The following is a 14,365-nucleotide window of genomic DNA, read 5'->3' as shown; positions in this document are numbered from 1 at the left end:
ATGGAAAAATGGCAAAAATGGCAAAAAATGAAAAGAGCAGGGTGCTAGAGGGAAGATATTTGAGCAAGGGGCAGAAACACCCAATGACAGAATAATACCAATGCAAAACTAAGCAAAGAGCTGTAAATGAAATTTCTAGGCCATCACATGGTATGGGCACTGCATAATGACAATTGTATGTTTGGAGAAGCTGCCAATTTGCTATCCAATGCACAAGTTATTCTCATTAGCTTTGTACACATATCTCCACAGGCATCAAATAGCTCCACATCTTCATCATACTGGTTATAATCTCCCTTTTATTATAGATACCCAAACATATGTGAAGTGTTATCTCATTATGGTTTTGATTTGTATTTCACTGATGATTGACAAAGAGCATCTTCTCATATGCAGACTGGCCACATCCATACATTTTTCAGAGAGAAATATATTGAAATCATTTGACTACTTAGAATTTGAGTTTTGTCACTTTTTTATATTTACCTATAAAAGTTTGTTTTTGGCACAAGTTTTTTATTATATATGTATTTGAACATATATTCCTCCCATTCTGTGAGCTGTATTTTTACTTTCTTGGTGCTAGGAATTGTTTATATCACATTTATAGCAAAATATTTTCAATCTATGTAATATTATTATTTTTTTTTGCTTTGTTATATCTAGAAACATCAATGTAACAGAATTATGATTGATTTCTGCACTCAGAGATTTTTATTTGTTTGTGGGATCCTCTGGACTTTGTTTAGGACTTACTCCTGCCTTTGCACTTAGGTATAACTCCTCTTGGGGTTCAGGGGTCATACATAGTACCGCGAATCAAATCCAGATCAGTATTGTGCAAAGAATCACAGCCTCTTACATTTATTTAGATCTCAAATTAATTTCTGTGAACAGAATAAGAAGAAGCACAACTTCATTTTTTTCCATTTTTATTTTGGGGGACTATATTGAAAGTGTTCAGAGGTTATTCTTTGCTCTATTCTCAGGTAACCCTTGATGATGTTCAAGGAAAACCATACATGGTACTGGGATAGAACTAGGATTGGCTGCATGTAAGGCAAATGCCTTAATCTCTGTATTATCTCTCTGACTCTCAACTTCACTCTTTTGTATATGGTTATCCAGTTACTGTAGCCTAGCTCATTTTATAAAAGACATTTTTTAAATTGGAGTAGAGGTGACAAAAGTTCAATGCTGGTAAGTTGAGGACACTATGGTGGTGGTGGGGTTCAGTAACTAGACATCAATGCTATAAACTATAAGACTATATAGCAATATTATATATATAATATAACCTATATTATAATTTGTTTAAAAGGTAATTTTCCCCCAATATTTAATTGTTATGATACTTTTGAAGAAAATGCTCAACAATGTATGTGAGGATCATTTTGGGGATATATATATATATATATATATATATATATATATATATATATATATATATATTTGTTTTGTTTTGTTTTGTTTTGTTTTGTTTTGTTTTTTGGGCCACATCCGGCTGTGCTCAGGGGTTACTCCTGGCTGTCTGCTCAGAAATAGCTCCTGGCAGGCACGGGGTACCATGTGGGACACCGGGATTCGAACCAACTACCTTTGGTCTTGGATCGGCTGCTTGCAAGGCAAACGCCACCGTGCTATCTCTCCGGGCCCTATATTTATATCCTTAAGGAAACATTTTTTATTTTGAGTACTGTAGCTTTTTTAGATCCTTTGATAAAGAAAAGTGTGCCTTCTAATTCATTCCTTATTTCCCAGGTTTGTTAGTTGTTCCTCTATTACAGTTTCCTAAAGTGGGTGATACTGCTGGTAGTGGGAGAGTGGGCCCTGAAATGATCCAGGGTTGGGTAGAAGTAATTCAGATATAATTGGAATACCTTTAATTTGTTTATTTAAAAAAGGTCAAAATTCAGGAGGATGCTGTGATTTTTTTTTCCTGAAAGACATATAGTAGGCCAATTAAGTTTTGGAATATTTTCTTTTACTAATCTTTCTTCAGTAGAGCTAATTCTCAAAGTGTTGGATAAATGAGAGCTTTGTGTTGCTTGTAGCAAGCACCCAGAAAATCTAAGGAGTTTATTAGAATTTCTAGTAAAATCAGTCAACAAAAATTTTAAAATAGAAAAAATTTAAATAATCGTGTACTGATACCATTAAAATATTCTCATGGATATCTAGACAAAGGATAAAACTTAGGAATCAGAAGTATGTGCTAATACAGAGAGAAAAGAAGTCTATATCAAAGATCTGCTAAAATTCTCATGTAATTTCAGTAAAATGAAATGTATCAACAACAGAATTCTAGGGTAACATAATGAGTGAAGTTAGTTTTAAGCAAAGGACTAGAAATATAATGAACTCTTGTATCTGAGATATATAAACACATAGAAAGGGACAACAAATGGCTAAAAGCCACAGAAAAGAGTTGGTCCACAAAATTGAGCTTATCTGGGGATGAATTGGAGGGAATAGAGGAAAGTGGGCACTCTTATGGAGGGTGTAGTATTGGAAATATATGTACACAAACTATTATTAGCAGTGTTCTAAATCAAGTTACCTTAAAAAAATGAGAAAATGAGTATTACTCACTGCCTACTAAACTGGCAAGAGATGAGTCCAGATCACTCCCAAGGGGTTTGCTGGCTGCCATTGCAGGACTGGTTGGTACCATCGAGATTGGTGCAGGTTGCCCAGCTGGTGCCATGGTTGGCATAAGAAGATCCCCTAGACCATCAAACACTGGAATTAAATAAATCAAGTTTAGAATTAAAAAAGCACCATATGCTAAATGGAACAAAGATTGACTTTTGAAAAAAAATATAACCAGATAATATGAAAAGAAGGCATGAAATTCACACTTTTTATGACAATAACACCAAGAAGGACATTTCTAAATATGTTTACTTATAAAGTATTGGAATACAAATGAACATGAACAAAGATGTAAAAGAATCTTTGTAATGAACAGGAAAGAGCACAGATGATGGAGTCACAATTGGGCTCAAATTCAGTAAGAAGCTCAAAGCCCACTCTAGATGGGCTTTAATTTTCTCATTTACAAATGGGAAGGCTATGACAATTCTATAAATTTGATGTGAATATTAAATTAGATGATATATCATTTTTATTATAATTTTAGTTCTACCCAAGGAGTCAATAGTGGTAATTATATCTATTAAATAAAACAACTAAAACAGTTTTATTAAAAATGATAGCAATTTACAGCGATGTCTAAGTTTTATACTATGAAATCCATAGATGCTAAATTTTAAATAAAGTTTTAGAAAAAAATCCTAGTTTCCTATGAAATTGGAGCAATTATAAAATCTTATATAATAACTAGAGTAAATAATTGAAAACCATTGACCAAATGTTAGAAAAATTTTCTTTCATTAAGATGATCATGTTTGAATATAACTTAAAAAGAATATATTCAAAGAAAAAATATTCTAAATATTATGAATCATACCTTTATTGATAATTCCTGATTACTGTATAATAAATGACCACTTGTTTAATTCCTAAACTATTTCAAATGTAGACCCCTGGCATTTGCATTAAGTATTATCCATCTCAAAGTTTTGTGACTGATAATTTTTATCAAAACTAAAGTTTTAATAATAATGACTTATAATAAATGTTACCACACAATAATTTTAAACTGAAAAATGACAGCACTCAACTAGGCACTGGCAATATAAGCAACCAAATTGTCAGGCAGAGGACAACTTAAGGGTGTTTCTGAAACACATTTAATTGCCAAAAACTCACCAATTGAAAATTTGTAGGAAGGACCAGCATGAGAAGAGTAGAATGGAAGAGAATACAAACAAAATGACAGCTGGATGAAAGGTTAAAGGCAGGCAAATAATTTGTGTCTCAACTTCATTAAACTAAGGGCCATGCGAGGTTTAGAAGATATAAAGCAACAGCAGTGGGTATGTGCACACATTATTCTACAAATATATAAAATAAATAATTTGTTTTCCCTTATCCAACTCTAAATTACTGTATGTAAGCACATGCAAACAAATATTGTTGTGTGTGTTAAGTTGAATTTCTTCTAAAAAGAAAAAAGAGATACAGAAAGTGAATGTTAATTGGGGGAGGGAATGTTAATTGGGCTCACACCTGATGAGACTTAGGAATTACTCCTGGCTCTACTTTCAGGAATCACTGTTGGCAGTGCTTAGGGGACTGTATGGGATGTCAGGGATGGAACCTGGGTTGGTCATGTGCAAGGCAAGGGCCCTAATTGCTGTATTATCTTCTGGTCCCAAAGTATTGCTAATTCTTAAAGCTATCACATATACTAAAATTTTACTTCAATTATAAAGATGATAGATTAACTGAATAGTTTTAAAACGAGGTTAACACAGTTAACTTATAAATATCTTCATATTAGAGTAAGCATGCATTATTATTAGCGCATAAAAATGTTTTAAAAATCTTTGAAAATCACAGCCTCACCTGATGGATCAAAGGAGCTGCTGCTTGAAGTAGAGGGCACTGTTCCAAAAGCTACATCAAAATTGGGTTGTAGCAAGTTATTCTGAGCTGGAGTCACTGGTGATGGAGAAGGGGCCATGAAAGAACCCCCAAATCCTGGGGAAGAAATGTTCCAGAAAAATATAAGCAGAAACAACTAAAGATGAGTAAAGGCCATAAGTCTGAAGTCAGAAAGTTATAGAAGGTGAAAAAGAAATTAAAATGCTTATAGACAAGAAGTCAAAGAAATCTGAGAAGTTCGTTTGAGATTTTTCGTATCTGGGATTTTGTTATCTGCCATGCATTAAGAAGATATTTAAGTTATTATAAATATGATCGCATACAAGTAAACATACTCTTACTAAAAAAGCCGAATCTATTATCACAAGTGTATGTAAAGATAAGAAAGAAGTCTTGCTAGGCTTGAAATTTAGGTAATTATTTTTATGACATTTACATTTTGTTTCTTCAAATCACAATCCAGGTGTTAGAAAATGATTAGTTATGTATATTGGCTCAGTTTAACAAAATACAAACCAGGAAAATATTCATGCACTTGCTACTAAATCTTTAATATATTTCACATATATATTAATGGTTTAAAAACTTGCTAATGGTAGGGTTTTATTTATATCATTCTATCATCAGACAATTCAGCACAGTGTCCACTTACTTCCCTCCACCATTATCCCAATGGCCTCCTCCAGTCGACTAATCCCATCACCTACAATCCCACCACTTATTTTTCCTATCTAAGCTTCCTATTGCGGGCCAGTTTCTGTTGCCTTTGGGAATTTATTATTCCCTTACTATGCTTCTTTATATCCCGCACGAGAGATTATTCTGTGCTTGTCTCTCTCCTTTTGACTAAATTTACTTAGCATGATATTCTCTATGCAGCAGCAAATGGCATGATTTCATCTTGCCCTTTAGTTGACAAATATTTTATTTTGTATAAGTATCAGATTATCTTTACCCAGACATCTGTTCTTAAACAGTTGGGGTTTGTTTTCCAGTTTTGGCTATTAGTAGTAGTGCTGCAATGAATAGAGTTTTTTGGGTGCTTGGGGTTGAAAGCCAAAATTGGAATTGTTGGGTTATATGGAGTTCAATTTCTAGTTTTTTGAGAAGTGTCAATATTGATTTTTGAAAAAGGCTACATCAGTCAGCATTCCTATCAACAATTGAATGAGGGTCCCTTTGATTCCACATTCACACTGGTTGTTTTTGTTCTTTGTGATGTTTGCAAGTCTCATTGACATGAGATAGTATCTTTTATAAGGCACTAGAAAGTAGATAATATACTAGTATCAAAATAATTACTACAGAAGTCTTTCTTATACATAATTTGGGTATGCACATATTTCTTTCTTATCTAGCCACATCTTTTCTCTTTTTACAAACTGCTTATATAAAGACCACATAATATTCCTAAGCTTCTATTTTATAAAAGCAATTTATAATTTTGAAATATATTTTCTCCAGTTAGTATTAAATAAGACAAACAGTACTATATGCTAAGGATGATGTTCCTGAAAAAGGCCAGGGATGGGAATGGAGTCATCTTTTCCATATATATGCATGAAAAACAACAACTATGAAAATTGCTGCTTATGACAAATCTATTTAATGTTTATAGTGCATTATTTCAGTGATTTAGTATTTGAAAATGTTTCATGTAAACTTTCTTACTAAAGAAATAGTTTCAGATATTTAAGAATTAATATCATTATGAAGAAAATATGGGTTTAAAACAATGACTTTTGTGGATTTTAGAGGTATTGGTGGCTGTGTTAATTCTGATTAACACCTCAGGCTAAAATGTGGTTGTGGATACACTATAAACTTTTATTTTTTTAAATGATGTGATTCTTTTGTCATAAGTGATTTGGTTACAATTAATCTTGACTCTCCGCTTCTTTAAGTTTGACCCTGGAGCTGAAGGGATTAAAAAATAGGTAAGATACTTGCTTTGCAAGTGGCAGACCCAGATTCATTTTCTGGAAATCTTTATGATCCCCTGAGCCCTGCCAGAAGTGCAGATCCAAGAATAAAACCTGAGTACAGGTGGGTGTGACCCCAAACAGCAAAAAGTCCCCTTGAGAGAATTCATTCTAGAATGAATTTATAAAATTTATAAAATTCATAGCTGATTCAATCCAATCTTTTCATGACTTGAAAAGATGAGAAAAAAGTTAACGTGCCTTGTCAAGAGTCAGTATCTGAGCAAGAAAACTGTGTTCATTTACATTTTGGTGTCCTAGTAAGTTTCATAAGCTAAACAGACTACATTCTAAGGTGAATAAAACACTTCACTGAAAAAATAGTGCCTTCTCTTAGAAAATAAAAGGTAAAATGTTTAATTGCAGGAAGCTTACGTTTTTGTCTTTTTTTTTTTTTAAAGCAGAAGTGTTAGGGCCATTTATTCCTTAAAAGAAAGCAGCAAAGTTTTTCTCTGTGAATAGTCCTCACAGGACCCCTATGACACAATGTGCTAACTTCATCTTCTCTCCACACTGCTGCTGTTTTTTTTCCATTCAGTTGGTAAAAAGTCATCACAATGAAAAGGAGGTGTAAGCCCCTTTTCTTCAATCAAAGGATTGAGCTAACTACACTGCTAGGGGACTTCAAGTTGTTCGAGGGGAGAAGAATCTCCCAGGGGTTCATGTGTCAGGAGCATAGGCTGGTATGAAAACTCAAAAGCTGGAGGCTGGAGTTCCTGGAAGTCCAAGGACCCATTGAGAATAGGATCGTCATGGTCTTCCTCAAAAGTCGTCCCTGAAAGATGTCAAAGATGATAGTCGTGTCATTCTCTGGAAGCTCCTGAGAACTCCCTTTGGGTTGGCACACATCATACTTCACCCACTGGTGATTGATGCACTTTTGAGCTCCTGGGCAGCTCTGGATCAGGCTGTGAATAGTTGGATGAGAAAACCCAAAAAAGTCAGCTCCAGATGGAAGCAGGTCAGGTGGTGATTTCCCCAGAGTCACCCTGATGGACGTGAGCAGTTCTATGTGGCAGACATCTGCAGAAGAGCTGATAATGGCATTCTGGGGGTCATCTTCGGGAATGATCTCAAACTGAGGCAGCATGCCCCGTCCTTGACCTGGCAGGTATAGAGACACTTCTGGGTGAGGTGCTTCGTGCTGGCATATACTCGAGTACTGCAGTAGCCCATGGGGTAGATGCATGCACTAATAATTTTTTTTCAGGAACACAGAAAATGCTATTACATTATCCAAAATTCTGACTTGTAGAAATAGGAGTTTCATGCTTTGATTAATTACGTTATTATTTTATTTAATTCTATTATAACCCTGCGAAACTTCCCAGATGAGAAAATTGAGATAGGAAAGGCTAAATGGCCAAGACTGCTTTATGTTCATACAGAACACGGATTTGACAAAAGAAATGGTGAAAATTTCTGGTGAAAATTGTGAAGCCTAATCTTTTTTTTTGCTGTTTTTTCTTTTTTGTTTGTTTGTTTGTTTGTTTGTTTTGCTTTAGGCCCACACTCAGTGATCCTGGAGGGCTTGCTGTATTTCTCCTTATTCTGCAGGGGTTACTCCTGGTGAGGCTTTGGAAGATCATATCCAGTTCTGAGGACTGAACTGGAGTCAGCTGTCTACAAGGAGGCATCTTACCTCCAGTACTTAGGACCCAAGAGCTAGATTGTTTACCTCAATAAAACATGGCCTATGTCTAGAAGTGATGCAAAATTATACCCTTCCCAGAGGTTTGTGAACTTAGAAGAAATATAATTTTCCCATTGTGTTCAGTTATTATGAAGTAGTTGTCCTCACAAATTTAGACTTATGCAGCTATAAGTTAGTATAAAATAACAAGATTCTCTTAAGAAAAGGATCTATTGTAATACTTGAAATGGAGAGCTAACTGCAAAACTTATAGACACTAAGCATCTGGGAAATTAAATCTTCCTTATAAATGGAGGTAAAAAATAATAAAACCCAAGGTACTAATATCTTTGTAGTTCAAAATTATCTCAAGAAAGAAATAAGGTAAAACCAGAAAGCACTTTTGAACTATACTATGCTAGAAATAAATTACAAACTATTTTTTGTTGCTCACCCACCCAAATACATTGACTTGTATCAAAGTGATTCATTTTATGAATATGCGTTTCTAAAGGGGAATTATCTACACACTTAATAAGTTCTGTTAAAAAAGACATGTAAAAAACCAACACTTACATTTACATAAAACATATATTACCCAAGTTTATAATACCTAGTTGGAAGAGTGAATATTCAAGCTTAGTAGGCACACTCCACTACATATTCCCCTTACACTCACATTTCTTCCATTATGCTAAAGATGTTGAGATTTCAATTTTTCTCAGTGGATAGTAATGCATTCTAATTACTTATCAGTTTGCCGTAGTAGAATATATAGCCTCAGAGTCACTGTCTGACACTTTTCATATAGTTTTCTATCTCAATACAAGATAAAAAAATGATCTCTCCAATAATCAGAAGTTGTTAATTTCACACTAGATATATATATTTTTAAGATCATTCAAACTTCTGTGGTTACTGAGTCACTATTTAATGTGATTAATAGATTAAAAAATCATGAAGAATCTCATAAAGTTATTTCATTTTCTTCCTTTCTGTGGGAATTAAAGACAGAACCTGGTACATTCTTCCATTATTAAAAATTTATTTAAAAAATTTATGGTAAAACTACACCATAATTATATCTACATTGGAGAACATTTTTTCCAGGTGAGGTCAACTTCAGAACTTAATCAAAACTTTCAACACACCTAATTTTCCCTAATAATACATTTTTTATACCTGTCATCCAAGAATCTGCATCTTTTCTTCTCTATATAACATCTATATTTTTAGCTAACATATTTTATAAAGATTTTACAGTGTAAGCTTTAATATCCTCTTATTGAATCAGCAGGATCTATCTGAGAGATAATACCTGCATCAATAAATTTATCTTTTGGCTTGTTTTCAGTGGTCATGGTGTTTATCTTATAACTAGTTCACTAGTATTTTCTTATTTCACTACAACTGATCATTTGATACAGCAGCCTAGGTTGTACTTTTTATTTTTTTTTTCACATCAGTAGTACTAGGGGATTATGTGCTGCTAGGAACTGAATCAGTGTCAGTCACATACAAACCAAGCACCTTAACCTTTGTGTTATCACTCTGGCCCAGAATCTTAAAAGTTTATATGTATATATATATATATATATATATATATATATATATATATATATATATTTATTTTTTTTTTTTTGATAGTGGGGGCTGTAGGTTGTGGATATATCTAGCAGTGATCCTTGGCTTTACTCCTTACTCTGAACTCACAGATCAGACTCAAGGGAATATTTGTAATGCTGGGATTAACTGGGTTGACGTATGCCAGATAAGACTATACTATCTCTCTTGTCTGGAACTGGGAGGAAATATTGCCTTCTCCAATCTTTGGCCTCTTTGCTTTCATTCCATTTATACTAAGCTCTTTTAGAGACACAAAAGCTCATGTTCTGTTCCTGGAAGCATGGAGAGGCCAAATAAATTAAGGACACTAGAGAAGACAACATCACTACAGAGTGATTCACAGTGGCTGACTACTCTTTAAGGCTCCTGTTTGGGAGGCTTTTTTTTCCTTTTTTTTTTTTTGGCAAGAAAAAAAAAGACTTTCAAAAAGTCTATAAAATTCCCAAATAGCTAATTTCAGATGCCATTCCAACCTTATACTTTATAATTTAGAGCAAAAAGTTTGTAATCAATAATCTCATTTTGAAAATGACAGTCATTCCCCCAAACAGTTATTTAAAACTATGCAACCTCCGTAGTCTATTGAAATATTATTGTGAAACATTGAAAACCTGAATTAAGTTTATTGATTGTAAGAAATGAAAGCCTTTGTGGTCACTTTGAAACTGCTCTGATGAATCTCTTAGCCAAGAGAAAAGTCAAGCAAGTTAATACTTTCCTCCAAGCATCCAGAAGTAGTTTGTAGATGTAGTTTGTACTGCCCTTTATTATATTTTTCAGTCGCAGAAAATCACAGCAGAACCCCAGTTTTTATGATTCAGGACTATATCAGCAGGCAGTCACTGGTATGAAGTGCATTAAACATGATAGTCTTCATATACTCCAGCCACTGATATTCAGTAAGAAAAAAGAACATACTTAGCTAGGGAAGCCTGAAAATAAATGTAAAAAATGTCACTGCTCCTGAGAAATACTACTAAATAACCAGCCTAAATTATGGATGGAAGGAAAAGTTAATAGCAGGGCTCTGGTTACTCCTTCAATGATATAAAAGAGTGATCTCATGTCACACCAAATGCCCTACAACTTGGAAGGCCAATGAGGATCCTTTAATGTGTCATTACTTTATATAAACTCTTTTTTTTTTTTTTTTTGGTTTTTCGGGTTTTTTGGTGTTTGATGCTCAGGGGTTACTCCTGGCTAAGCGCTCAGAAATTGCCCCTGGCTTGGGGTGATATATGGGACGCCGGGGGATCAAACCGCGGTCCTTCCTTGGCTAGCGCTGGCAAGGCAGACACCTTACCTCTAGCGCCACCTCGCCAGCCCCACTTTATATAAACTCAACAAAGATTTCTTAGCCTACTGTAGCTAGTAAATATCACAATTGTTTTTCTATATGGCTAATAAAGGATTTAATCTGAGCTTCTAGAAATGAAGTATTCTCTATACTCTAAGATCTACATTGTCATCAGTTCCTTACAAAATTCAAGAACCACAATATACAGCAACTGCTCTGTGTACAGATTTTTAAGGGTCATCTGAGTGCCTGACATTTCGCTTATACAACTGCTATGCTTCTTGTTATGTACTCTATAAAGTATTAGTCAAGTAAGCATCATGTAACTTTGACTAAAACCTTAACCTGATCTCTATTTTATCCTGCAATTGGCAAATGCTCTGCCTGAAAATATTATAATTTCTGCATTTGACCATTTTCCAGTACACTTTGCATTGGCTCCAATGAAACCATTTTGATGGTATTTACTATCTGAGTCTTTGAAATATTTTATTTTTTAAAATCTCATCCATAAAATATCAAATAATACCAGGCATTTAAAAATATTCATGAGCCTGTGCAGCCATGGTTTTAATCTAATGGTAAAAATCTAAAAAGTTTCTCTTAGAGGGATTAATATATTGGCTGACTGTCAAACACCATGAAACCTTTCCTCACAAATTCATTTAAACTGGGAAAAAGATTAAAATAGCTATGTGAGCATATTATCTTTTTAGAAAGTAAGAAAAAAATGTTTTAACTAGCTGTAAGGAAAATTGAAAGTACCCAAGAGATCATAGGGCTGCTGGAACACAATTGTGATTTTTAAGGCTAACTTTTCAAAATCCAGTAAATATTTAACCTTGTCATATATATGTTTTGATTTTCAACTTCAAGTCTCAAAAGGGAAAGAAAGCACATACCTTGAAATTTATGTATCTATTACTTATGAAATATATTTAAGCTTAACTGCTACAATATACCATTTTATTTTAATTCGATTAGTTACCAGCTAGTAGGTCTGCCGATGCTGATGAACTAGAAGCAGCCTGAGGAGCAGGTTGGGGTTCAGAAGCACTACTTCCGAATGCATCTACCCATTTTCCATTATGCAGCAAAAAGTAAAAGAGTGTATACAATAAGTATAGAAAGTCAATGTTTTGCAGAGAAATGCATAGACATGACACTTTGATGAGCCTATGTATAAATGAGATGACTAGGAGAACCAAGATATATTCTGACCAGTTTATGCTTTCAAAGCTAAATTTTAGAATACTGGTATTTAAGAATTAACACAATTTTCAGAACTAGGAAAATAAATTTTTAAGAACAAAACTTTTGGAATAACTCATATTATCTATGAAAATAGAATGAAGATTCTAAGATTTTTAAATCTAGATTAAGTAATATCTATCATTTATAACTTTATTAAACATTAATAAGAATTTATAATCTTAATTCAAGCAGTAGCAAATGCTACTTGTATCTATATGTCATGGTTTAGTTTCTTTGAAATAACTGTTGAGCCCTTACATATCAAAGAATAATATTTTTGTATACCCCATGGATTTATCATGGCACATATAAAATGCTTCAATGTTCCATGTGATTCAATATTGGCTTAACTTACTAAGTATTCTAGCCTAGAGCATGAATATTTATGGATATTCATAAAGAAGTCACTTCAAACCTGTACTCTTCCCTGTAAACTTACTGCTAATAGAACAGTTTAAGCAATTATCCAAATGTTAAATGAACATCACATTGCCTTCAAATAACAGAAAAGAACAGTGGAGGCAGATATATTTAGAATATTAAAACATCTATTTTCTGGAATGATTTTAAAACACTAAACTCTATATGAATAAACCATACAGAGTAATTCATGCAAACTTATGCTTTCAGTTTTGACTGGCTGTTTCAATTCTGAAATGTTGAGTTAATCTTTATATTGCTTTAAACACACACACACATACACACACACAGATGCATACACACAGAAACTGTTCAGGCAACAGATTAGGATTCTCAAGGAAGAACAAAAGAAGGAAATTCCAACCAGCTCGTTATGTGTAAAGAAGAACCAAAAGTTAAAAACAGAAAGACTTCAAATGAAAAAATGATATGGTTTTGCTGGGTATTTCTCTGAGAATAATGATGAATGGATGACGTTGGATAGGATGATGGCAAATAAATGATAAAAATATTAAGAATGATACAGATATCCTAAAACCTATTCTGGGTGGGGGGAGGGGGAAGATTCTGTGTGATGAAGATGAAGAGATACGCACCCCCAAAAAGGTCTATGACCCCTGAAGACTCCGCCTTTGCTGGAGAGGCAGTGGTCGCAGGAGATGGAGCTGCAAATGCATCCACTGTATGAAGCACAGAAGAAAAAACTGCATGTCACCCATTGGGAAACAACCACCAGCCTTCACCCAAAGTTTGTTGAGAGTTTGTGTTCTATTCTAGGCTGAAGGCTACAACAATCTTAACATTCCAGGAAGAGCAGTGGCATCAAAATAAAAACAAAAACCCAACACCCAAGAAACAACTTTTCAGGGGAAAATTTTGAGGTCAGAAATTCTGATGTGAAGTTTTCTCTTTTCACCAACTAGATGTGACATGTTAACCCTCATCAGTAGGTGAAGAGGCAAGCAATAATCTTTTTGAGAAGTGAATTTTGAGTTTGTAAAAAAGAAAACAAAGGGCCTGAGCCCTGTACAGTAGGTAGGATGGTTGACTTGCACATAGCCAACTCGGGTTTGCTTCCCAGACATCCCATATGGGCCCCTGTGCACCTAACCAGGAGTGATTCCTGAGCTCAGAGCCAGGAGTAAAACCCCTGAACACTGCCGGGGGTAGCCCCCCAAGCAAAACCAACTAACCAACCAACAACAACAACAAAAAAACCTACAAAAATAGAACTGAAGATAAATCAGTATGTTTTGTATCTGCCTTCTCATGCATAATCCTCAGTTCCTAAGGCCTAACTGGCAAAGAACTCACCGGATAAGAGGTCAGCAGTGAGAGAGCTCTCGGGCACAGGAGAGGCCCCTTGTGGTGGAGAGGAGAAAGCATCTTCCAAAAGTGAAAAAACCAAAACCAAGTAGAAATAAGTAGAAAGCTGAAATCAAAGTAAAAAATCTAACAAAGGCATTATCACAGGTGAGGACAAAACGCTTAATTATCAAAACATTTAAGTGAACCAAATTTTCTTTTTAAAGGATTGCTTTCGTTTTACCTGTACCAAACAGATCTATGCTAGGTGCAGCCTCTGGCTTAGCCGCTGCGGCGACTTCAGGAGCAGCCTCAAATAAATCTAAGACCAAGAAC

General features: G+C 34.4%; 1 protein-coding gene across 1 annotated transcript in view; it reads right to left on the bottom strand.

Moving 5' to 3' along the window:
• SNAP91 (synaptosome associated protein 91) overlaps nt 1-14,365 on the bottom strand; it is a 147,919-nt gene that overhangs the window by 31,122 nt on the left and 102,432 nt on the right. The window contains exons 19-24 of the mRNA XM_049772312.1: nt 14,274-14,351; nt 14,039-14,110; nt 13,321-13,404; nt 12,039-12,122; nt 4,474-4,608; nt 2,593-2,742 (exon numbers count right to left, since the gene is read on the bottom strand). Coding sequence (XP_049628269.1) covers nt 2,593-2,742; nt 4,474-4,608; nt 12,039-12,122; nt 13,321-13,404; nt 14,039-14,110; nt 14,274-14,351 — 603 coding nt within the window. The remainder of the gene's footprint in view (nt 1-2,592; nt 2,743-4,473; nt 4,609-12,038; nt 12,123-13,320; nt 13,405-14,038; nt 14,111-14,273; nt 14,352-14,365) is intronic.

The sequence above is a fragment of the Suncus etruscus genome, chromosome 4 (assembly GCF_024139225.1).
Source record: "Suncus etruscus isolate mSunEtr1 chromosome 4, mSunEtr1.pri.cur, whole genome shotgun sequence".
Classification (NCBI taxonomy): domain Eukaryota; kingdom Metazoa; phylum Chordata; class Mammalia; order Eulipotyphla; family Soricidae; genus Suncus; species Suncus etruscus.
This window is presented reverse-complemented; position numbering and strand designations above follow the sequence as displayed.